This window comes from Pelobates fuscus, chromosome 3, assembly GCF_036172605.1.
Source record: "Pelobates fuscus isolate aPelFus1 chromosome 3, aPelFus1.pri, whole genome shotgun sequence".
Lineage (NCBI taxonomy): Eukaryota > Metazoa > Chordata > Amphibia > Anura > Pelobatidae > Pelobates > Pelobates fuscus.
In genome coordinates this window covers 218,832,055-218,858,253 of record NC_086319.1, presented here as the reverse complement: position 1 = coordinate 218,858,253, position 26,199 = coordinate 218,832,055, and the positions used below count along the sequence as shown (strand labels likewise).

The window sequence follows — 26,199 nt, the reverse complement described above, 5'->3', positions numbered from 1 at the left end:
GGATTCCATATCTCTGAAGGTCAAAGAATTATGGGGCCAGAGAGAAAAGAAGCTGTGTGCCAAATACCGATACCCAAGAATAGAAGACAAGTGCGAGAATTCTTGGGGGCAGCAGGCTTCTGTAGGATATGGATTCCCAGCTACGCGATACTGGCAAAACCTCTGTATGCAGCTATCAAAGGTACAGAGCACGACCCCTTCTTATGGACTCAAGAACAGCAAACGGCATTTGAAGATGTGAAGAAGGCTTTGATGAGTGCCCCAGCATTAGGTCTACCTGATCACACACGACCATTCTACCTGTATGTACATGAGCAAAGAAGAATGGCTGTGGGAGTATTGACACAGTACTTGGGATCATGGCAAAGACCTGTTGCCTATATGTCTAAGCAACTGGATGCAGTGGCCAGCGGACTTCCACCTTGTCTAAGAGCCGTAGCTGCAGCCGCCCTGCTAGTAGCTGAAGCCGATAAACTCACTCTGGGTCAAGAACTTTATGTACGAGTCCCACATGCAGTACAGACGTTGTTGGATTACAAAGGAAATCATTGGTTCAGTAATAGCCGTATGACCAAGTATCAAGCAATGTTGTGTGAAAACCCAAGAGTGCATTTAGAGACTGTAAACACCTTAAATCCAGCTACCCTTTTGCCACAACCTACTGAAAGTCAACATGATTGTTTGGAAGTAATGGATGAAGTATTTTCAAGTAGACCAGATCTTCGTGATTTTCCCATCCAGAACCCCGATGTTCAATATTACACCGACGGCAGTAGTTATGTGAAAGAAGGGATCCGCTATGCAGGATATGCAGTAACAACAATAGACAAGGTGATAGAAGCTCGGCCACTGGCGAAAGGAACATCAGCACAAAAGGCAGAATTGATAGCACTGACACGAGCGTTACAATTGGCTGAAGGTTTAAGAGTGAACATCTATACGGACTCCAAGTATGCGTTTTTAACCACTCATGCCCACGGAGCTTTGTATAAAGAAAGAGGACTATTGAATTCAGAAGGCAAAGAAATCAAGTATGCAGCTGAAATCCTACAACTATTGGAAGCAGTGTGGGAGCCGAAAGAAGTCGGTATTATTCATTGTCGAGCGCATCTGAGAGGAGATGGTGATGTGACCAAAGGAAATCGGATGGCAGATAGTGCAGCTAAGCGTGCCGCTGAATCGGGAAGACAGGAGTATGTGGGGCATATAGCTGCTCTTATACCAACTCCACTGTCTCAATGGACTCCAGTTTATACAGCTCAAGAAGAGGAGTGGTTAAAGACTGAACCTGGAAAGTATTTGGAGAACAAATGGTATCAGTTAGAAGATGGAAGAATAGTCATTCCAGCATCACTAGCGGTAGAAATTGTCCAAAACTATCACAACGGGACACATTCTGGGAGAGACAGCACAGAAGAATCTCTCAGAAAACATTTCTACATACCAAGATTGTCCAACTTGACTCAGGCCATTGTACGAAGCTGTGTAATGTGTGCTAAGAATAATGTAAGGCAAGGACCAGTAAAGCCACCAGGAGTCCAGTTTATGGGGGGGACTCCCCATGTCCGATTTACAAATTGACTATACAGTGATGCCTAAATCGGGTGGACATCGTTACCTGCTGGTAATTGTGTGTACCTATTCAGGCTGGGTAGAAGCATGTCCTACTCGTACAGAGAAAGCAGGAGAAGTTGTGAGATTCCTGTTACGAGAAATAATACCCCGATATGGACTACCCTGCTCTATAGGATCGGACAATGGTCCAGCTTTTGTTCATCAGTGCCTACAACAACTGACTCATATGCTTGGTATAAAGTGGAGGCTTCATACGGCATATAGACCCCAGAGTTCTGGTAAGGTAGAGAGAATGAATAGAACTATTAAGAATCCGTTGGCTAAAATGTGTCAGGAAACCCAACTTAAGTGGAACGTTCTCTTACCCATAGCTCTATTGCGAATCCGCAGTACACCTACCAGAAGGATGGGCCTCTCTCCTTTTGAAATCATGTATGGGCGACCACCTCCCGTACTTGGTAACTTAAGGGGGGATTTGAGTCAGTTGGGAGAAGGAATTACCCGGCAGCAGGTTGTAGAGTTGGGTAAGACTATGGAGGAGGTACAGAAATGGGTACAAGATAGATTACCTGTGAATATTTATCCCCCAGTTCATAGTTACCACCCAGGAGATCAAGTGTGGATTAAAGAGTGGAATAATGTACCGTTAGGGCCCAAGTGGAGAGGTCCTTATGTTGTTCTTTTGTCTACCCCTACAGCGATAAAAGTAGCCGAAGTGACTCCGTGGATACATCACTCCAGGGTTAAACCAGCAGCAGTCGATTCTTGGCAAGTTACAGCAGATCCAGAGAATCCCTGCAAGATCCGGTTAAAGCGCACGACTCAGTCGGAATAACGAGGAACCTTGTGGATTACAAATTTTATTGTTTCAGAGATTTGGTAAAGTGAGTGTTTAGACGGCCATAATAAAGCCTGTCCGCTCATCAACGTGTGATTTAAAAGCCAGGAAAGTCTCGAAGGGACCCCTGTGAAGACGAGCAGAACTCCATTCCCTGCAGCCCTTACACCCTGGAAGCTGAGGTGCCTTCGCACGGACGAAGACTGAGGATGACGACGAAAGATGTGTTTATGATAATGTTTATTTATGTGTATTTTTATATTCAGGAAGGTAGAGGTACCGACACTCCTAGCTGTGAGGTATGCATTAAGACTACAAGAACAGGTAACCATATTTCCCAAACCCTAATTTGGCATTCACAATACGAGTGTAAAGGAGATGTATCAAGATGTAGATACCTAAATATAGAATATAGTGTGTGCCATTTAGGAGTAGGAGAACCTAAGTGCTTCAGTCCGGAGTATCAACCTCGTACAATTTGGTTGACTCTCAGGAATGGAGATCCTCAGGGGACCCTAATTAATAAGACGGTGTTAGAATCCGTACATTCTTCGGGTGTTCTGCTATTTGATGCGTGTAAGGCGATATCAAGTGGTAGAAAGCCGTGGAATGTATGTGGGGATCTTAGATGGGAGAGGACGTATGGGTCTAACGATAAATATATTTGTCCCAGTAGTAAAAATAAATATGTGAGTCCTAGATGCCCAAATAGAGATTATAACTTTTGCCCATATTGGTCTTGTGTGGGGTGGGCAACTTGGGGACAGACAGTAGACAAGGACATGATTGTGACTAAGTTGCCTACCAGCCCATATTGTAAGTCTATGGAATGCAATCCAGTCCATATACTTATAAATAACCCCGACAAGTTCTTAGATACATATGGTAATTTATTTGGGTTTCAAATATATGGGACGGGTTTAGATCCTGGGACAGTATTGTTTATAGGGATAGAGACTGATACGGTAACCTCCCAAACTCATCAAGTATATCATTCCTTCTATGAAGAGATGAGCATAGATAATAAGATCCCCCATAATGCTAAAAACCTGTTTATTGATTTAGCTGAAAGTATTGCCGGTAGTCTTAATGTTACCAACTGCTATGTGTGTGGAGGTACTAACATGGGAGACCAATGGCCTTGGGAAGCAAAGGAGGTAATGTCCGGTTCTGAGGCAGTTGACCAATTAATATCTACACAAGCCGATTATCATATGAGTGTTAGAGGTAAATCTGAGTGGAGATTAAAGACCTCCATCATAGGTTATGTTTGCATAGCAAGGAAAGGAATGATGTATAATACTTCTGTAGGAGAATTAACTTGTCTAGGGCAAAAAGCTTATGATGATGATACAAAGAATACAACTTGGTGGTCGGCTTCAAATGTCTCAGAACCATCTAACCCGTTTGCTAGATACGCCAATTTAAAGGATGTGTGGTTTGATCTATCCATCACATCTAACTGGAGAGCCCCAGCAAATTTGTACTGGATCTGTGGTAAGAAAGCCTATTCGGAGTTGCCACAGGACTGGGAAGGGGCACGTGTGTTGGGTATGCTCAAACCATCCTTCTTCTTGTTACCTATTGAAACAGGTGAGACTTTAGGTGTTAAAGTGTATGATGTGAATCATAGGAAGAAAAGGGGACCCATAGAGATAGGCGCCTGGGAAGATAATGAATGGCCTCCCCAGCGTATTATAGATTACTATGGGCCAGCCACGTGGGCAGAAGATGGTACCTTTGGTTATAGAACCCCTATTTATATGCTCAACCGTATTATAAGATTACAGGCGGTGGTTGAGATCATTACTAACGAGACATCACAAGCGCTCAATCTTCTAGTGAAGCACAATACCAGGATGAGGACAGCAGTATACCAAAATAGATTAGCCTTGGATTACCTTTTGGCAGTAGAGGGAGGTGTATGTGGGAAGTTTAACCTGAGCAATTGCTGTCTTCAAATAGATGACGAAGGGCAAGCAATAGCTGAGCTTACTAGCCATATGGTTAAACTAGCGCATGTGCCTACTCAGGTATGGAAAGGGTATAATCCAAGCAGTTGGTTTGGTAGCTGGTATGAGTGGTTTGGAGGGCTTAAGGCAGTGGTAGGTGGAGTCCTACTGATTTTAATGTTGTGTCTACTCCTGCCGTGTCTTATACCCTTAGTAGTTAGGTCTGTGCAAAGCCTGATAGAAAATATAGCAGAGAGGAAGGCTGCTGCACAGATAATGGCAATTTATAAATATAAGGCTCTAGATCAGGGAGAACCAATGCAGGAAGATGAGTGTTGAAGATTCACATCATAAGATAAGTCTGGTCTGGTTCAAGGTAACTTGCGGTGTATGCAAACCAAGGTTAAGTGATGCCTCAAGTAATTGTGAAATATCAAGAGGCATCAAAGGGGGGAATGTGGTGGAATCTTGGTAAAAATAAATTTAGTAGGCCGAGATTACCACGTGGCATGTGTACGTGCATATGCTGACGTATCGATCAGTTGGTTGCACGAGGCAAGATACGATCAGTAGTGTACGGAGCATGTGCAAGAATACAGGATGTAGTATTCCCCTCCTCCATTGTGCTGGACAAGCCATGCGGTCAAGCAGGAAGTTAATTGTTATTTGTATTGATTGGTCAAGAGGATGTGCGGGTGGAGCTTAATATGGGAGGAGTTATGTGCCTATATAAGGAGCCTGCACTATTGTCCGGGGCTCAGAACTTGCTGTATTTTGGTGACATTAGTCCCTCTGAGTCCCGATCGGTGATCCAATAAAGAATCTCTTCCTTCCTGAAGAAACCTGTGTCCATCTCTCTGTGCTTGGCTTCCGTCAGTTTCTCCGGTATCACTATGATTGTTAATAGCAGGTTTCTACACTTAGTCCTATGTATAAAATGAAAATGTAAAATAATGGAATGTACAACTACCAAGAAGGCTAAATAGCTTATCCACATACTGGGCCTCACTCGCACTGTGAAACTGTATTTACTGAGAAGAGGATGCCTTGTATTTGTACCTTGTAAACTGCATAATAAAAAAAAAAAAAAAAAAAGTTTTTTTTTTAAAAAAAAATTAGTGCAGCTCCCATAGGTGAGCTACCTCATCAGAGGCCTGGTCGGGTGCTGCAGCCCTTTGGCAGACCGGGCCCCTTCAATGTTCCAGAGAGAGCTGGCAGGAAGTGAATGTTCCTTCCTCCCAGCTTACAGACCGTGTGGGCTGACAGTACACTGAAGAAGCAACTGAGAGAAGAGGAGAAGGCAGGAGAGAGAGCTCTGCAGCTTCTCCTTCAGACTCCCATCATTGTTAGCCAGCCCCAGGAATGAACCTCCCTGCAATGAAAAGGTATGGGAACAGAGGATGGTTAACAAATGTAAATTGCAATTTCTGTGTTTGCCCATGTGTATGTGTGTTTCTGTGAGTGTCTGTGAGTATCTATGAGTGTCAGTGTATATATGTGAGTGTCTGTGTATCTGTGAGTGTGTGTATCTGTAAGTATGTGTGTGTCAGCGTGTGTCTGTATCTGTGAGTGTTTGTATCTGTGTATATAGGAGAGTGTCTGTGGATCTGTTAATGTCAGTGTGTATGTGAGTGTCTGTGTGTATATGTGAGTGTCTGTGCATCTGTGAGCATGTGTGTGGATCGATGTGTGTGTGCGTCAGTGTGTGTGTATCTGTGAGTTTCAGTGTATTAATGTGAGTGTATGTGTATCTGTGAGTGTCAGTGTGTATCTGTGAGTATGTAAGTAGCCAGTTAATGTTTGCAGAAATACTGTAAAATGCACTGGCAGATATGTTTTTGCCAGTCTCAAGTATTAATTTGATGAAATGCACTCGTTAAAGTAAGTGTCCCTGAATGGCAGTTAGGAAATGTGGTCACCTTTGTTGCCGGGGCGGTGGCAATGCAGAGTAGGCACATGCTTGCCCAAAATGGTAGGCGCCTACTCTGCTTTCGTATCATTGGTGGGTGGGTGGATGGGATGGAAGGCAACTGTATAAGTTGTTTTTTCTAAACTTGAACCTCAATATTCAGGTTTTAGTGCCATGTTGGCACTTTGAGGAAAACAAAGTTGGTTTGTATTGCGGTTTGGGCACTCGGGCTCAAAAATATTCGCCATCACTGGCTTAGGATGTTATGTTGCTATATAAACCTGTAAATCCATAGGATCACTGCTCGATTAATGAGTCTGATCAGCAAGATTACTGTTCCTGTTCGCCCCAGTGACTCCCTTCTGCTTATTGGAGCTGATCCCTATTCCTCCTTGTCTGACTTCCTCTCTCCTATGTATACTAAAATTTGCTTGCTGACAATTGCTCTGCTTCTCATCGCAAAACTTATCTTGATTTACTGGCTGACTCTGAACTGTTTAAAGAATTAACTGCACATTCCTTTGGACTGAACCTGGTTTTGACTTTCGGAATATAATTAGATTAACCCTTAATATTACTGCATTATCTCCCTGCTGACAGGAAAGTACTCCTGTTTATTCTCTCTCTCACTGCCTTTGTAGAGATCACCTGGCCATGAACACTGACTGCTTAGAATTGTATTGTCAGTTAACTGCAACCCCTATTTTTGTTTACTTAAATTCAATTATTTAGTCCAAATATATAAATTGCATTATTTTGTTATTGTTCATTTAATTAAAGATGTCTCTGAGCTGATTATATCATATTGTCTCATTATTTTATTTAAAGATGGATCAGCTCCTGAAGAGGCAGGCTGAAAGCTAGCCAGATAAGCGGCATGTGTAGGTGTGCTGAAGTGTAGGTGTAATATAGGGGAGTGGTGAAGAAAGGAATGAGGGTCTGTACTACATAAATAGGCAGGCATTTCGCCATCTTAAAATAATGGCTTGGTAACAGCTTCCCACCCACCCTCTCTTGTTGATATTTGCTGTATGTTGCTAACTATTTTTCTTGTCGCAGCTGGCGGGTATGGTCCTTGCCAATCCGGGTTGGAGAAGCGTACAGGGGAAGAAGGAAGGTTGGGGCTGATCCCTCCCCTAACCTCTGGTAAATATTTGGACATGCCCACTGAGCCAAATGGTTGGCCAGTGGTTGGCATGGTGGTAAGTTAAGGCCAAGTTGGAGTCCAGGTGGTGTTTGGACGAGGGGGGAGGGCAAGCACCCAGGAGTACTCATGTTTGGTGATGGAATGGTTTGGTAAGGACGAATCTTCGGTTTAACTTCATATCATGTTGATATTGTTACTAAATGTTATTTATTGGTTGAATATATATTTGTTAATTTATAAATAAACCTGTGGCCTGTTTTATACCACAAATATGTCTCAGGTTTTATTGGGGGAGAATGGTTGGTAAAGAAGGTTGGTCGCACTACACAGTAACCACTACCTGCACACATGACTATTACTGGGTCTAGGTCTCTGTTCCATTCTTCACCCTATTTGCACTCGGGTGAAGTATAATTAATAGGGATTCAGGAGAAGTATAATTGCCTAGTCTCCTACACTCTTAATAAATAAATACAATAGCCCTCCAGATGTCCTAGGGGATGTCTGTTCTCCCAGGCCATTTATATGTAACATAATTATGGTATGGAATGTAGAAGCAGAAGCAGAAATTATGTATAAGGGGGGTTCCAAATTCCAGTACTGCATAGAAAATCTCAAAGGATGTCTGGTCCACTGGAGCTCATATATGATGGCCAGGGAGACTCCAAGATCCTTGGTGGAATATATTCTGCTCCCAAAAGCAAAGCATTTAGGGATAATATAAGCGCCAAAACAACTTTTCCTTAATGAAGCAGTTTCGATGTATAGATCATGTCTCTGCAGTTTCAATGCTCAATTATCTGCCATTAAATCACTTTAAACAATCCAATGATCAGTGAGCGCTAAGAAAATATGTGCTACAGCAGCACTATACCCAAGTGACACAAACTTGTATACACAGAAAATGAATAATATTACCAAATAAGTGCACTAATACTGGAGATGGTGGATCTGAAAATAAGCAAGGAAAAATATAGTACAGATGGTATATACAGAACCATATATAGGTAGGGGTGACGGAAAAAAACTCACATGGACCAGAGCCTAATCACCCCTGGCTTTTTAAAAAATTTAAAATATTTTCCATTATTAGTAAAAATTAAAAACATTTTCCATTATTAGTAATATTAGCAATAATGGGAAATATTTTTAATTTTTTGATTAAATCAACATATTGATGAGAATGCATATATTTGGAGACTGTTTTTCTTATGGCTGTAATATATTGTTTTTGTCTCTTTCACTGTATATATTTTTATATCTTTCTCCTTTGTATTTATCTCAACTTTTACATAACTCTTAATGAATATATTAAGTATGAGATAAATTGTCCTGAGTAGGACTACTGATGTATTGTGGTATACTGTTTGACATATAAATCTATGTTTTTAGCTATTATGGCTAAACAACATATGTGTGGAAGTAACTTCAGCTCCAGTCATATGCTTTCGGCAAAGAGGACTAATGCCATCACAGGTTCAGCTGAAATATGGATTGCCTCCCTCCCCCAGATCAGTGACGACAGTATGGGGGCGGATCAAGGTGTATAAGAGGAGGAGCTGGTGAACACTGACGTCGTCGTCGGAGGCCCAGACAGGAGGGTGAAACGCGTCATGGAGATGTCATCAGAAGGCGGACCCGGAAGTGGTCACGTGAGCGGGACATTCGAAACCCAGCGTTGTTCATGACTGTGGCATTCTACATTTTGGATTTATGCTTTTATGTGGGTATCTTACACAGCTGATACCCACCACTTCAAAAGAAAGAGTTTTTTTTATCTTTTTTTATTACTAAACTTTGAACATACTGTTCAATTGGGGGTCTTTTGCCTTTCTATACCACACAGAATCGTTCTTTTGCTTGATAGTATCCAGCATACAACCTTCATCTACAGATTGTGGGATTTTCCCTCTCCAATAGAGCTGTGAAAACCCAGAGCCAGGGGTGATTAGGCTCTGGTACATGTGAGTTCTTTCCCCTCACTCCTACCTATATATGGTTCTGTATATACCATCTGCACTATATTTTTCCTTGCTTATTTTCAGATCCACCATCTCCAGTATTAGCGCACTTATTTGGTAATATTGTTAAATCACTTGGGTTTCTATTTATGCTGTCCTGGCCACATTTGCCCTTGCTGTGACTCACACAGCCAATATGAAAAATGATCCCCTTTCGTTAAGTTCTAAAAGCACAGTGTGTTTACTTTAGAAGTTATGTTCTGCTCTATTAATCGAATGCTTATCACACACATGAGGTACCTCTACAGCCTCTTCCAAACTATTAACAGAGCAGGCGATAAGAAATTTGAAATTGAACACACTGTGCAATTAAAACAGTTTAAAAATTAGATCTGTATTTTCAGGAAGTGTGTATGGAACCTGTGTAAGTCTCAGGCAGGACAGTTGTGGCTAGGACTAAATAAATAAATTGACTGCAATTATATGATCTATATACCAACACAACTTCATTAAGATAAATTAAATGAAAGTAAAACTAGGTCTTTCCCTGCATAACTCTTTACATTTATTTATTTTAAAGAAGAAGGGTGATCTTTTATAACCCGAGACCACTTTAAAAGAAGGTGGAGACCTTCTGCATGTGGAATATGGCTTATAAAACAACCAATATGTTGCACTACTGCAACAAAACAATTGAAAAAGTGACATATGCTCATTTTCCCCCTCCCATCCTGCTATGAAAATGTGTGTATAAATATAACTGTTGGTCATTAAATGAGTTAAGTTGGATATGGAACACGTCTCTGCTTTTCATTTCCAATTTCCAGAGCTCTGTAAGAGTTGTAAAACATCCATTTAATCTGTGTATAGTTGAATTTATCCCCAACAATGAATAAATATCCAATATTGAAACAGTTAATAGACCTTCCAAAAAATTAGTCCATAGTCCAAAAGACTACGACAAATGGGATTCTATGACTGTTGTCTATATCAACAACATATATATATATATATATATATATATTCAACTTTATGTTTACCCACAAGCACTCCTTTTATGCCTTTGACACTTAGAAAATCTATCAGAAATTATCACATGTGCAAATACATAGAGAACACAATCCAAACAAATGAAATCACTTAGCACTTACCTTTAGCATAAATTTCACGTTCTTTTGTCTTTTTCTTCTTTATTTGATCAACTTCTTTAAATAACTCGTCAATCTCTTTCTCCATGTTCACAAGTACTTTATTCATTCTAGGAATTTCATTAAATTCTCCATGATCTTTAACTTTTAATTTACTGAATTTTTGCCTGCAGAAACAGCATAATTTATATATAATACATGCACGAACAAGCATGTCCATTATCATATAATTGAGCAAATGAAATCTTAGAATTCGATGGATACTGAATAGACTAACATTGGAAGTTGGAGAAGGACAATGGGTGCTACACAGTACCATTGAGGGAAATAATGATTACCTTATAGTATCATAAACGTTCTTAACCTTTAGGTATTTCTGTGGGGAAACCATAGGACTCCGGAATATTTTTTCTATCTTATACAGTTTATCTTGAAGAATTTCTATGTGTACATCACAACCGAGTGATTTTCTGGTGGGGCCAATATTACCAGCCAGTCTGACCAATCCATGAACATCTTGAGATAGCAATGTTACTTCTGCATCCCAGGGGTCAAAGCACTGATGACAGCGAGTACACTTAGGGTAATTTTGCTGATATTTAGGTGCACATTGATCACAATATCTTCCTGTGACTCCAGCTCTGCAGTTACAAATACCAGTGTCTTTATCACAGAGAGATTTTTCGGAACCCTCTATATTGCACTTACAAGCTAAAATAGAAATAAAATGGCATTATATAGCTTTGTAACCTTTTAGCAAACATGTACTAGTATATAAGATGACAAAATAAAATGTATACCTTTTTATTTTATCTGTAAAAATTCTAAAATGTAGTGACTTATTATTCTGTTACCTATAAAAATAATTTTGTCTTTCTGCATTTAAGTATGTGCATTGCTTAATTTTGTCTCCCTGCCTCTATAGTGAGGAATTAAAGTGCATTTTTTGTTTCTATACTTGAACATTTTGCAACCTGCCTCCCTTAAAATTATTGAACATCATTTACATCAAAAACCCATCTATTTGATGTAGCCTAAATATATTAAACTAGTGCCCATCTTAATTAACTACTGAATCTGTAATGTTTCATCATTAAAGGAACACTATAGTATCAGAAACACAAACATGTATACCTGACACTATAGTCAGGGCCAGATTGAGAGTCCATTGGGCCTGGTGCTGACAGTTTTGCTGGACCTAATTCTAGAATCTTGTAGGCAGAAAACACTAAATCAGTTATACCTTCTAAGCTATAATGGAGCTTCCTGTAACCCGGTTGGGTACCTCCGCCGATGGATGCTCCTTGTGCTCACCAAGGACTCCAAGCACTCCACCAGACGCCATCAGCGCTACAGCTTGGCTGGGAACTCGCCATCTCTTCCCACCCTGGACCTAAGACAAGGCTCCAGGTTCCAGTGGGTGAATCCTCTCTTCCTCCAGAGAGTCAAGCAGGAACAGCTCTTAAAAGAGCTTAGTGATTATAATCCCTGGGGAGTATAGTGATATAGCAATCCCCAGTGTAGATGCAGCCTTTTCCCCCACACATGAGACGAGACTCTATGTTGAGGGTAAAACAGAAACTCAACTGTAATGGGGCACACTGGTCTTTTATGCAAGTTTCCCAACAAGGTTGATGCCCAGGTGGACCTTGTTGGGCACAGGACACAAAGTATGCAAGCCAATAAAAACAATGTGATAAGGAACGGCACTCCCACATACAGTACACAAACCCTCCCCCCTGCCTGTGATATAATTAAGGCAGATAAAACATTAACTTAGTTATCCCCTGGCAGAAAAAACACACACATTTGTATAAAGTCTAATAAGTACCCCAAAACACAACATATCACCATCTTACATCCCCTGATAGCCCTGATCTGGGTAAACAACATATCCAAAAATCACCCAGATCAGATAAGGGATTCAGAAATTTTATGGAAGTCATATTTTTGCCCAGGCGAACACAGGATTTCATGCCGAAAACAGTTCCATAGAATCGCGGCTAAGTGCTGCTGGAGGACCAACGGGGAACCGTGGGTTTTCATGCCGAAAATAGTTCCATGGCATTCGCGGCTAAGTCTCCCTGAAGTCTACTCGCGGTTTTGGTCAATGCGAACAAGATGGCCGCCACCTTGTGTTCGAATATCGAATGGCGGCCATGTCAACTGTTCGGGAGTTCGAAGAACCATTGTTTAAAGTCCCAATAGCCACAAATAGGGTCTCTCAGCCACAATACATTAAAGGGGCCATAGTCGCAGGGTAAAAGGCTGGCAAGTAGTCCCCTCCAAAAACCATTGGTGAGGTCACTTTCGCCACATAAACATCCTGGTGGAGGTGGTGCTGGAGGTAATCTCACAGGACATGGCTTCAGAAAACACATACTCTATGCTAATCTCTCACTTTTATCTTTCAAGTAAATCCATACCCCCTAATAGCAGTGTCAAGTGATTTCGGTGAGTGGAGTAAAAGGGTGGGTCACTGATGTGAATCATTTAATCAGAACCGCCCAAATGGACAAACATGCCCAAAAAGGGGTGTATCTGCATGAAGAATTAGATGGTCAGCCTGGCATAAATGCAAGTTAGGCAGCCTGACAATCAATGGCATACGATGCAGACAGCACCCTGAGCTTGGCATAAATGCGTTAAATAATGGGCTAGCTCTAATCTTCCTAAGGACTGTCCCCTAGCACTTACTTGTCCACTCCTCTCCTAATCTTCTTACTAGCAGACAAAAACTCCTGTTATACAGTCTGGGACAGAGAAAACGTGTATGTAGTGAATGTAGAAGAAAGGGAACATGCCACAGTGTTAGAGAGACTGAAACAGCAAGAGCATTTACATAGTTTGCAAAGTCAGCTTTACCTTAACTAATTTCATTGTCAGCCAGTCCACACCAGTTTTGTTCCCCTACATATCTCTTAAGTTTCCATACTTAAGCAAGAGCATGTGAAGAGTATATATATATTTTTTTAAATCATTGGGCATATCCCATACGCATGGGCTTTATGTTAATCCGGCCCTGACTATAGTGTTAAAATCCTTATCTAGCCCCTCTGTCCCCACCCCCTTATCCTCCAAAATAATAAAATCTCACCTTTATTGCAGTCTGCTGCTGCTGATGGCTCTGTCACGATCTGCCCCCTTGGCTGATATCATCAGAAGTGATGATATGAGCCAATCACAATGCTTTCCCATAGGTATGCATTGGATTGGTTGATATTATCAAGTAGGCAGATCAGGGGCAGAGACAGCACAAGTCAAACACATTTCCTCATAGAGATGCATTGAATCAATGCATCTCTATGATGAAAGTTCAGTGTTTCCATGCAGAGGGTGGAGACGCTGAATGGCAGTGCTTGATACTGTGCAGCACTGCCCCAGGATCACCTCTAGTAGCTATATCAGGAGTTGTCACTGAAGGTATCCCTAGACTGTATTCTGAAAAAGGGAATAATTATACTCACCAATAGGGATGTCGCGAACATAAAATTTTCGGTTAGAGAACCGCGAATGAGAATTTCTGCAAATGTTTGCGAACCGGGCGAACCGCCATAGAATTCAATAGGCAGACGAATTTTAAAACCCACAGGGACTCTTTCTGGCCACAATAGTAATTGAAGGGGGGGGGGAGACCTATTCTCCTTCCCCCCGGCCCCCACCCCTGGGCGGCGGGTGGGGGCCATAAAGATAATGAGGGGGGGGACCTACTGTCCTCCCCCCAGGCCCCCACCCCTGTGCGGCGGGTGGGGGCCATAATGATAATGAGGGGGGGGACCTACTGTCCTCCCTCCCCCGGCCCCCACCCCTGGGTGGCGGGTGGGGACCATAAAGATAATGAGGGGGGGACTTACTGTCCTCACCCTCTCCGGCCTTCAACCCTGGGCGGCGGGTGGGGGCCATAAAGATAATGAGGGGGGGGATCTACTGCCCTCCCCCTCTCCGTCCCCCACCCCTGTGCGGTGGGTGGGGGCCCTAAAAAAAACAATAAGGGGGGACCTACCGTCCCCCCAGTCCCCCACCCCTGAGCAGTGGGTGGGGGCCATAAAAAACATAAGGGGGGACCTACCGTCCCCCCCGGCCCCCACCCTTGAGCGGTGGGTGGGGCCCTAAATACTAATAAGGGGGGGACCTAATGTCCTTCCCCCTGGCCCCCACCCCTGAGCGTCACGTGGGGGCCCTAAATACAAATGGCGGGACCCTAGTCATCCCCTCCCCCCCCCTGAAAAAAACAATATCCCCCTACCTACCCCTCTCACCCTAAAAATAATGAGGGGGGACCTTTAACTAAGAACCTTTTAAAAAAAAAAACATTGGATGTTTTCTTTCTTCTAAAATCTTAGAATCTTAGCCTAATAAAAAAAACCATAATAACCGACGCAATTAAAAAAAAAAAAAAAAAAAACGAGCGCAAAAAATAATAATCCATCTTCACCCATGGAGGGCTCCGCGCAGACTGAGCTCTGCAGGGCGGGGGAAGGCTTATAAAGTAGGTCCCCCCATTGTGATTTATGGCCCCCACCCACCGCGCAGGGGTGGGGGCCGGGGTGGGACAGTAGGTCCCCCCATTGGGATTTATGGCCTCCACCCACCGCGCAGGGGTGGGGGCCGGGGGGGGGGAGGACAGTAGGTTCCCCCCCTCATTATTTTTATGGCCCCCACCCACCATGCAGGGGTGGGGGTGGGGGGGGAGGACAGTAGGTTCCCCCCCTCATTATTTTTATGGCCCCCACCCAACGCTCACGGTTGTGGGCGGGGGGGAGGACAGTAGGTCCCCCCATTGTGATTTATGGCCCCCACCCACCGCGCAGGGGTGGGGGCCGGGGGGGGAGGACAGTAGGTCTCCCCCTTATTGTTTTTTTTATGACATAGGGGGCGCATCAAAAATCGCATGTGTTCGCCCGCGGTGGCGAACGCGAACATGCTATGTTCGCCAGGAACTATTCGCCAGCGAATAGTTCAGGACATCACTACTCACCAACCCAAATACAATAAGCTGTAGTTGTTCTGGTGACTATAGTGTCCCTTTAAACATTGCCCCATACCTGTTTGACCTATATTTTTTTTAAAACCGGGAAAATTCTTTATTTCCTTCCACTGGATAAACTGTTATCTTATCCTATGGGAGAAGCTTTATTTCTTGCTTTCTCTACCTTTGTATTTAAATGGTTTTCACGATGTCAATATATTTTTTAAACTGTATTTGTTAGCTTTAATATTTCCATTTGTATCTAATTCACTAAAATTAGAAGGGTTAACTCACAGTTTGGCTTTTTTTTTTACCTTAAATCTTAAATTCCCTTTGAATTTACCTAGAATTCTCACTTTAGCTAATAGCCCTGTTGATGCTTATTGAATAACCCTAAGAGTAAATTTCAAATTCACAATACACTGATGGTATACTTTTAGCTTAAAATTTCAAATTCACTGGGAATTCCTGATAATTCCCATTTACTGAATAACATTGTTTATATATTAGTAGTCAACTAATATCAAATATGTACTATGCATGTAAAATAATTGAGTTATGATAGTATTGATTTAGCTTATTTCAATATTAATATGTTTCAGCAATGAGACTGAAGATGGTTTCATTGTACTTACATGTGCATTGTATTAGTGGATTGCCATAATAATTTTCCTCACATTGATCACACTTTTGGCCTCTGTATTTAGGTTTGCATAGACATTGCCCTGTAAACTGATGAGAAAACATATTCCGTTTTTTTAAGCAAATAACTTTTATAAGTAAAGATTGTAAGAAATGATATAACATGCAAACAGGAAACAATTGGTCATTAACCCCTTAAGGACCGGCCTGTTTTTGCAATGTTGTACGTTAAGGACCAGAGCGGTTTTAACACTTTTGTGGTGTTTGTGTTTAGCTGTAATTTTCCGCTCTCTCATTTACTGTTCCCATACAAGTTATATATTGTTTTTTTCAGGACAAGAAGGGCTTTCTTTACATACCATTATTTGTATCATGTCATATATTTTACTTTAAAAATATGTATAAAATATGGTGAAAAATTAAAAAAAAAAAAACAAAAAAAAGTTTTTGGACTTTTACTTGAAAAATCTTTTACTTATCTACAAAAGCTAATGAAAAAAAAACTGCTAAATAGATTCAAAGTTTTGTCCGGAGTTTAAAAACACCCAGTGTTTACGTGCTTTTTTGCAAGTTATATGGCTATAAGTACAAGTACGAAATTGCTGTTTCAATATATATTTTTTTTAAATGTATCAATAGTGACACTGTAACACTATTATCTGTCATAAATCTCTCAATCACACCCCACATGTACATATCTTTTTTTAAAGTAGACAACCCAGGGTATTCAATATGGGGTATGTCTAGTCTCTTTTAGTAGCCACTTAGTCACAAACACTGGCCAAAGTTAGCATTTATATTTGTTTGCGTGTTAAAAATGCAAGAAACGCTAACTTTGGCCAGTGTTTGTGACTAAGTAGCTACTAAAAAAGGCTTAACATACCCCATTTGCAATACCTTGGGTTGTCTTCTTTTGCAAATGGTATGCCATCATGGGCGTAATTCTCATTCCTGGGCTACTATACGCTCTCAAAGGCAACATAACCAATCTGACATATCAAGCCTTATATTTGACCCTGTAACTTTCAAAAACACTATAAAACCTCTACATGTGGGGTACTGTTATACTCGGGAGAATTCGCTGAACACAAATATTAGTGTTTCAGAACAGTAAAACGTATCACAGCAAAAATATCATCAGTGAAAGTGCCATTTGTATGTGAAAAATTCAAAAGTCACTTTCACTGACAATATCATCGCTGTGATATGTTTTACTGTTTTGAAAGAATAATATTTTTGTTCAGCGAAGTCTCCCGAGTAAAACAGTACCCCCCCCCCATGTACAGGTTTTAGGGTGTCATATAAAGTTACAGGGTTAAACACAGTGTTAGCAAATTAAATTTTCTGGACTTTCAGCCTGGGTTGTCAGGCATGTCCCTCAAATTGCAATCAATAAAATTATGTAAAAATATTACATAAATATGCATGTAGAATTTAAATATATACATATTTATATATTTGAAGTCTACACATACATACATACATACATATATACATACATACATACATACATACATACATACATGGTTGCACTCACCTAAACATGCTTAAATGGGGTGCTGCTGGGGGCCATATTATACAATTAACAATAAACAATAAACAATACACAAGATCCAGCGCACTCTCCTATCCACTAAACAGCAACTTCAATGTTGACAGATTTTATTAGTTTGTAAAAGTTTACCTAGATTAGGTGTTTAAAAAAAACTTTTACAAACTAATAAAATCTGTCAACATTGAAGTTGCTGTTTAGTGGATAGGAGAGTGCGCTGGATCTTGTGTATTGTTTATTGTATAATATGGCCCCCAGCAGCACCCCATTTAAGCATGTTTAGGTGAGTGCAACCATCCCCCCCATGTTTCCTATATATATATTTGGGAGTCTAGCCAACTCCTTGGTTTTGCACCCCTCCCTGTTACAGGTGCCTCATCTCAGGTCCCTATTTAGCCTTGTACTGCAGAGAGCCTCAGATGGAATTTTTTTCCCAAGTAAGTGGTTAATCTCATAAGAGCAGACATTAGACTGTGAGAGTAGGACCTGCCAAAGATGGGGTACATTGACCTTGTGGCAGGCTTATGCAATGTATGATCATATAATGTAACTAAATCCCCTAGATTAGTTTTTTTGCCTAGATTAGGTGTTTTTTTGCCTAGATTAGGTGTTTTTAAAAAAAACTTTTACAAACTAATATATTTTTTTACAAACTAATATATATATATATATATTCAAAAATTAGGAAATAGGAGCACTCAGATGTCTTGTAATCTTCCAATAGTGATTTTATTGCAATTTACATGCGTTAGTCCCGATCAACGTTTCGACCCATATAAGGGTCTTTTTTTATTATTATCTTTGGTTTTCTATGTGTTTTATATATGCAATATGGACATTTCACCCATGTCCATATGTTTCTATGAAATAGAAACAGTTTTTTCCTATTTGTTTTCATATAACATTATGCAATATTCCAAGCAAAAAACTGCATGCCACCTAATTTGGCAGAATTACTGGTGGTGCAGCTGCACCAGGGGCTACAAGCAGGGTCTGCACCAGGGGCTACAAGCAGCCATCTAGTGACTGACACACATAGGGCCATTCTATGGGCATGTCCGATCAAGGTTGGTTATGAGCTGTTCTTTAGCACCACTACGTGGGCCCCTGTCAGATCAACAGTGAAGTCATGGTACTGGGAGGAAGAGAGCACAGGTCACTTCCCTTAGTGTTCAGAGATCTGTGTGGGGAGGCATAGTGAAGAGAGGAGGGAGAATTGACTGAGAGCAAGCCACAGACTCTCAAGTCAGCATATGCTGCAGGAATGGTGCCCTAAGATGGCTAAAAATATGTAAGTTATGACCTGTGTATGTGTGTTTGTATTGGTGTATCTGTGTTTGTGTCAGTATGTACATGTGTGAGTGTGTGTGTGTGTATATGCATACAATCCAGCATTCAAATGCCAAACACACATACACCCCTGCATGCAAATGTCAACACTAAATACAAGCACATACCTCCATTTAAATACCAACACTACATACAAAAACATGCCTGTAGCCAAACAACAACATTACATACAAACACATTACATATGTAAACACCAACACATAACAACAACATAAATCACTGCTTTCAAATGGTAACAGTATATGCAAACATGGAGCCACATTCAAACTCCAACACTACACACAAATACACCCCTATATTCATTCACACATACTCCATAAAAACATATCGCCATTCAAACACACAGACACTGCTCTTAAATACAACACTGTAAGGATGTGCAAGGGTATATACTCAGCTTGCAATGCATCATAGTAGTTGTATGAAAGATAGGGATCTACTGTTTGGACAGATGTTTCTTTTACACCTGTGTCCTCTCTAAATTAGTTCCATCACTGCCTCCTCATTAAGAATTACAAAAAGTGAAATGTATAATATAAAATAAAACATGTTGATTAAAGACATGTTGATTAAAGCTAAAAAAAACAAAAAAAAAAAACACAGACACATTAGGCACCATAACCACCTCAACCAATGTTTTTACAGTGCCTACTGTGTTAGATAGACCTAATAACATATTCACCTCATTTAGCATATACAATTTTGAATAATATTCTTATTTTAGAATTGTTAGTTCTTTCAACTGATATCTCAGAACTCATACCTGGTTGCACTGTTGCCCATAGGAATTGTTTTTGTTGCAGTCACATAGTTCACATCCTTTTCCTACGGTCAGACTCCAAGATCCTACAGCACACTTGTCACATTTTTTACCAATCACATTAGGTAAGCAAGGACATTGGCCTGTGGTTTTGTCACATACACATTCTCCAACTTCTTCATAAATTGAACAGGTCTCTGCATTTGTTCCTAGGGGGTTACAGTCACAACCTTGAAAAAAATAAAAAATCACATGAATGTTATCTACAATATTACGTTTTGTTTTTTCATATTTATAAAATTAATGAATGGCATGACAATGTATCTGCCTCTGCTCACCTTAAAAGTAGATGTTTTAAAGATAGGCTTTGCCAAGTGTGCTCGTATTATTTTGTGATTTTGCATTTTCATTTTATTTGAGAATATGGAGTATCTAAAGATTTATTTAAGACACCAGTGGAAAGACAGGCTCTGCTCAAAAGAAATCTCAATCCAATAACACATGGACTTAACTAGCTGAAAATCTTCACTTTCAGGATTATAGAAAATAATCCAGGACTTCATGTATGAAGTCAGAGTAGGAGAATGTTGTCCCATGTAGTCAAATTCACTATTACCTCAAATGTGGACTGTGATACATTAGAGAAAAGGTAAATGGCTAAAGTCACGAAAGTGTTAACAAGGTGCATTACAGTGTGTCTGGACAGGGCCAGTGCAAGGATTTTTGGCTACACACGCGAAGATGAATTTTGCTGACCCTCCTACACTCCACACACACAAATAAAAAACATTGTTAGCGGTGTCTCGTAATCAGCCTTTTGAAATTCTTACCCCATTTAGTGTATTGTATCCCCCTTTATGTGTCTTACACCCCCTTGTATGTCTCTTACAACCCCTTTGTGTCTCTTTTTCCCACGGTCCTTTTCTGTGGGTCTCTCCCCTCATGTTTTTTGTGTGTCCCTCTTCCCCTCAGGGCCCTTTGTGTATCTTTTCCCTCCCAAGCCATATAGACATAGATATATAGCAAAACGCACATACAGGCACACAGTCACAGAAATATGCAGGCACACAATCAAACAAACACAGACATATAGGTACACAGTCATACAAGCAACACATATAGGTACACTGACATACAAACACAGACATATAGTCATACAGACACACACAGAGACATGCAGACATGGTCATATAGAGAAATAAAGACAGTCATACAGATATATACAAACACAGACATACAGTCAAACAGAGACATAAAGACGCAGGCATACAGAGACATACAGAACAAGGCATACAGATACATACAGACATGCAAAGACATATATACACACAGGGCCGGCCTTAGGGGTGTGCGAGCTGTGCGGCCGCACAGGGCGCCATGGAGCAGGGGGCGCCGTGCGGCCGCACAGCCGGCCGGGATTAAAAAAAAAAAAAAAAAAGTTTTTTGTTTTTTTTTAATTTGCGGCGGGGGCGGAGCTTACCGTGCGGCGGGGGCGGAGCTAAAAGCACCAGAAAACTGCTGCAGGGGAAGCAGGAAGGAGGCCCTGCTTCCCCACCAAACAGTCACCAGGAGCTGCACTGCCTCCACAATGAACTCCACAGATAACTGTGTGTGTGTGTGTATGACTGTCTGCCTCTGTGTGTGTGTGTGTGTGTGTGTGTATGACTGTCTGCCTCTGTGTGTGTGTGTGTGTGTGTGTATGACTGTCTGCATCTGTGTGTGTGTGTGTGTGTGTATGGCTGTCTGCCTCTGTGTGTGTGTGTGTGTGTGTGTGTGTGTATGACTGTCTGCCTCTGTGTGTGTGTGTGTGTGTATGACTGTCTGCCTCTGTGTGTGTGTGTGTGTATGTGTGTATGACTGTCTGCCTCTGTGTGTGTGTGTGTGTGTATGTGTGTATGACTGTCTGCCTCTGTGTGTGTGTGTGTGTATGTGTGTATGACTGTCTGCCTCTGTGTGTGTGTGTGTGTGTGTGTGTATGTGTGTATGACTGTCTACCTCTGTGTGTGTGTGTGTGTGTGTGTATGTGTATGACTGTCTGCCTCTGTGTGTGTGTGTGTGTGTATGTATGACTGTCTGCCTCTGTGTGTGTGTGTGTGTGTATGTATGACTGTCTGCCTCTGTGTGTGTGTATGTATGACTGTCTGCCTCTGTGTGTGTGTGTGTGTATGACTGTCTGCCTCTGTGTGTGTGTGTGTATGACTGTCTGCCTCTGTGTGTGTGTGTGTGTGTGTATGACTGTCTGCCTCTGTGTGTGTGTGTGTGTGTGTGTGTATGACTGTCTGCCTCTGTGTGTGTGTGTGTATGACTGTCTGCCTCTGTGTGTGTGTGTGTATGACTGTCTGCCTCTGTGTGTGTGTGTGTGTATGACTGTCTGCCTCTGTCTGTGTGTGTGTGTGTATGACTGTCTGCCTCTGTGTGTGTGTGTGTGTGTATGACTGTCTGCCTCTGTGTGTGTGTGTGTGTGTGTGTGTGTGTGTATGACTGTCTGCCCCTGTGTGTGTGTGTGTGTGTGTGTGTGTGTGTGTATGACTGTCTGCCTCTGTGTGTGTGTGTATGACTGTCTGCCTCTGTGTGTGTGTGTGTGTATGACTGTCTGCCTCTGTGTGTGTGTGTGTGTGTGTATGACTGTCTGCCTCTGTGTGTGTGTTTGTGTGTATGACTGTCTGCTTCTGTGTGTGTGTATGACTGTCTGCCTCTGTGTGTGTGTGTATGACTGTCTGCCTCTGTGTGTGTGTGTATGTATGACTGTCTGCCTCTGTGTGTGTGTGTATGTATGACTGTCTGCCTCTGTGTGTGTGTGTATGACTGTCTGCCTCTGTGTGTGTGTGTGTGTGTGTGTATGACTGTCTGCCTCTGTGTGTGTATGACTGTCTGCCTCTGTGTGTGTGTGTGTATGACTGTCTGCCTCTGTGTGTGTGTGTGTATGACTGTCTGCCTCTGTGTGTGTGTGTGTGTGTGTGTATGACTGTCTGCCTCTGTGTGTGTGTGTGTGTGTGTGTATGACTGTCTGCCTCTGTGTGTGTGTGTGTGTGTGTGTATGACTGTCTGCCTCTGTGTGTGTGTGTGTGTGTGTGTGTGTGTGCATGACTGTCTGCCTCTGTGTGTGTGTGTGTGTATGACTGTCTGCCTCTGTGTGTGTGTATGACTGTCTGCCTCTGTGTGTGTGTGTGTGTATGACTGTCTGCCTCTGTGTGTGTGTGTGTGTATGACTGTCTTCCTCTGTGTGTGTGTGTGTATGACTGTCTGCCTCTGTGTGTGTGTGTGTATATGACTGTCTGCCTCTGTGTGTGTGTGTATGACTGTCTGCCTCTGTGTGTGTGTGTATGACTGTCTGCCTCTGTGTGTGTGTGTGTGTGTATGACTGTCTGCCTCTGTGTGTGTGTGTGTGTGTGTGTGTGTATGACTGTCTGCCCCTGTGTGTGTGTGTGTGTGTGTGTGTGTGTATGACTGTCTGCCTCTGTGTGTGTGTGTGTATGACTGTCTGCCTCTGTGTGTGTGTGTGTGTGTGTATGACTGTCTGCCTCTGTGTGTGTGTGTGTGTGTATGACTGTCTGCCTCTGTGTGTGTGTTTGTGTGTATGACTGTCTGCTTCTGTGTGTGTGTATGACTGTCTGCCTCTGTGTGTGTGTGTATGAATGTCTGCCTCTGTGTGTGTGTGTATGTATGACTGTCTGCCTCTGTGTGTGTGTGTATGTATGACTGTCTGCCTCTGTGTGTGTGTGTATGACTGTCTGCCTCTGTGTGTGTGTGTGTGTGTGTGTGTGTGTGTGTGTGTATGACTGTCTGCCTCTGTGTGTGTATGACTGTCTGCCTCTGTGTGTGTGTGTGTATGACTGTCTGCCTCTGTGTGTGTGTGTGTATGACTGTCTGCCTCTGTGTGTGTGTGTGTGTGTGTGTGTGTGTATGACTGTCTGCCTCTGTGTGTGTGTGTGTGTGTATGACTGTCTGCCTCTGTGTGTGTGTGTGTGTGTGTGTATGACTGTCTGCCTCTGTGTGTGTGTGTGTGTGTGTGTGTGTGTGCATGACTGTCTGCCTCTGTGTGTGTGTGTGTGTATGACTGTCTGCCTCTGTGTGTGTGTATGACTGTCTGCCTCTGTGTGTGTGTGTGTGTGTGTATGACTGTCTGCCTCTGTGTGTGTGTGTGTGTGTATGACTGTCTTCCTCTGTGTGTGTGTGTATATGACTGTCTGCCTCTGTGTGTGTGTGTGTATATGACTGTCTGCCTCTGTGTGTGTGTGTATGACTGTCTGCCTCTGTGTGTGTGTGTATGACTGTCTGCCTCTGTGTGTGTGTGTATGACTGTCTGCCTCTGTGTGTGTGTATGACTGTCTGCCTCTGTGTGTGTGTATGACTGTCTGCCTCTGTGTGTGTGTGTGTGTATGACTGTCTGCCTCTGTGTGTGTGTATGACTGTCTGCCTCTGTGTGTGTGTATGACTGTCTGCCTCTGTGTGTGTGTATGACTGTCTGCCTCTGTGTGTGTGTGTGTGTATGACTGTCTGCCTCTGTGTGTGTATGACTGTCTGCCTCTGTGTGTGTATGACTGTCTGCCTCTGTGTGTGTGTGTGTGTGTGTGTGTGTATGACTGTCTGCCTCTGTGTGTGTGTGTGTATGACTGTCTGCCTCTGTGTGTGTGTGTGTGTATGACTGTCTGCCTCTGTCTGTGTGTGTGTGTGTATGACTGTCTGCCTCTGTGTGTGTATGACTGTCTGCCTCTGTGTGTGTGTGTGTGTATGACTGTCTGCCCCTGTGTGTGTGTGTGTGTGTATGACTGTCTGCCTCTGTGTGTGTGTGTATGAATGTCTGCCTCTGTGTGTGTGTGTGTGTGTATGACTGTCTGCCTCTGTGTGTGTGTGTGTGTGTATGACTGTCTGCCTCTGTGTGTGTGTGTGTGTGTTTGTGTGTGTATGACTGTCTGCCTCTGTGTGTGTGTGTGTGTATGACTGTCTGCCTCTGTGTGTGTGTGTATGACTGTCTGCCTCTGTGTGTGTGTGTATGACTGTCTGCATCTGTGTGTGTGTGTATGTATGACTGTCTGCCTCTGTGTGTGTGTGTATGACTGTCTGCCTCTGTGTGTGTGTGTGTGTATGACTGTCTGCCTCTGTGTGTGTGTGTGTGTGTGTGTATGACTGTCTGCCTCTGTGTGTGTGTATGACTGTCTGCCTCTGTGTGTGTGTGTGTGTATGACTGTCTGCCTCTGTGTGTGTGTGTGTGTGTGTGTGTATGACTGTCTGCCTCTGTGTGTGTGTGTGTGTGTGTGTGTATGACTGTCTGCCTGTGTGTGTGTGTGTGTGTGTATGACTGTCTGCCTCTGTGTGTGTGTGTGTGTGTGTGTGTGTATGACTGTCTGCCTCTGTGTGTGTGTGTGTGTATGACTGTCTGCCTCTGTGTGTGTATGACTGTCTGCCTCTGTGTGTGTGTGTGTGTGTGTGTGTGTGTGTGTGTATGACTGTCTGCCTCTGTGTGTGTGTATATGACTGTCTGTCTCTGTGTGTGTGTGTATGACTGTCTGCCTCTGTGTGTGTGTGTATGACTGTCTGCCTCTGTGTGTGTGTGTATGACTGTCTGCCTCTGTGTGTGTGTGTATGACTGTCTGCCTCTGTGTGTGTGTGTGTATGACTGTCTGCCTCTGTGTGTGTGTATGACTGTCTGCCTCTGTGTGTGTGTATGACTGTCTGCCTCTGTGTGTGTGTATGACTGTCTGCCTCTGTGTGTGTATGACTGTCTGCCTCTGTGTGTGTATGACTGTCTGCCTGTGTGTATGACTGTCTGCCTGTGTGTATGACTGTCTGCCTGTGTGTATGACTGTCTGCCTGTCTGCCTGTGTGTATGACTGTCTGCCTGTGTGTGTCTCTGCGTGTGTGTGTTACTGTCTGCCTGTGTGTGGATGTCTTCCTGTGTGTGTGTGTGTCACATACAACCAATACACGCATATCACACACTGTTAATACACCCATTACAAATATCACACATAGCATACATATGACACACAGTCATCACACGTACTATTACATACACAGACAACACAAACATAACAGCATACATGGATGACGGGGGGGGGGGGGGGGGGGCGCTGTGAAGATTTTTCGCACAGGGCGTCTAAATGCCTAAGGCCGGCCCTGTATACACAGACATAGTCTGGGACGGGCTGCACTGGAGGCTGGAGCTGTAGATAGAGTTAGGGCCACTGGCAGGGCCGGACTGGGGATACAAAGCAGCCCTGGAAAAAAAAAATCTATGCCAGCCCCATAAGTCATTGCGCCATATATTGTCGCATGTAATATGTAAGGATATGTCTTGCCACCCCAGATAATAGAGTAATTAATATATATATATATCTTTTTCTAATATAATATATTGGTCCTTTCAGAGTAAAACATTTAATTATACAGTAAACA

The 26,199-nt window shown here is 42.5% G+C and overlaps 1 protein-coding gene across 1 annotated transcript in view; it reads right to left on the bottom strand.

The window, feature by feature from the left end:
* Positions 1 to 26,199, bottom strand: part of LAMB4 (laminin subunit beta 4) — a 344,917-nt gene that overhangs the window by 164,375 nt on the left and 154,343 nt on the right. Inside the window, exons 24-27 of the mRNA XM_063448083.1 lie at positions 19,807 to 20,033; positions 16,135 to 16,231; positions 10,869 to 11,241; positions 10,534 to 10,697 (exon numbers count right to left, since the gene is read on the bottom strand). Of these exons, the coding sequence (XP_063304153.1) occupies positions 10,534 to 10,697; positions 10,869 to 11,241; positions 16,135 to 16,231; positions 19,807 to 20,033 (861 nt within the window). The remainder of the gene's footprint in view (positions 1 to 10,533; positions 10,698 to 10,868; positions 11,242 to 16,134; positions 16,232 to 19,806; positions 20,034 to 26,199) is intronic.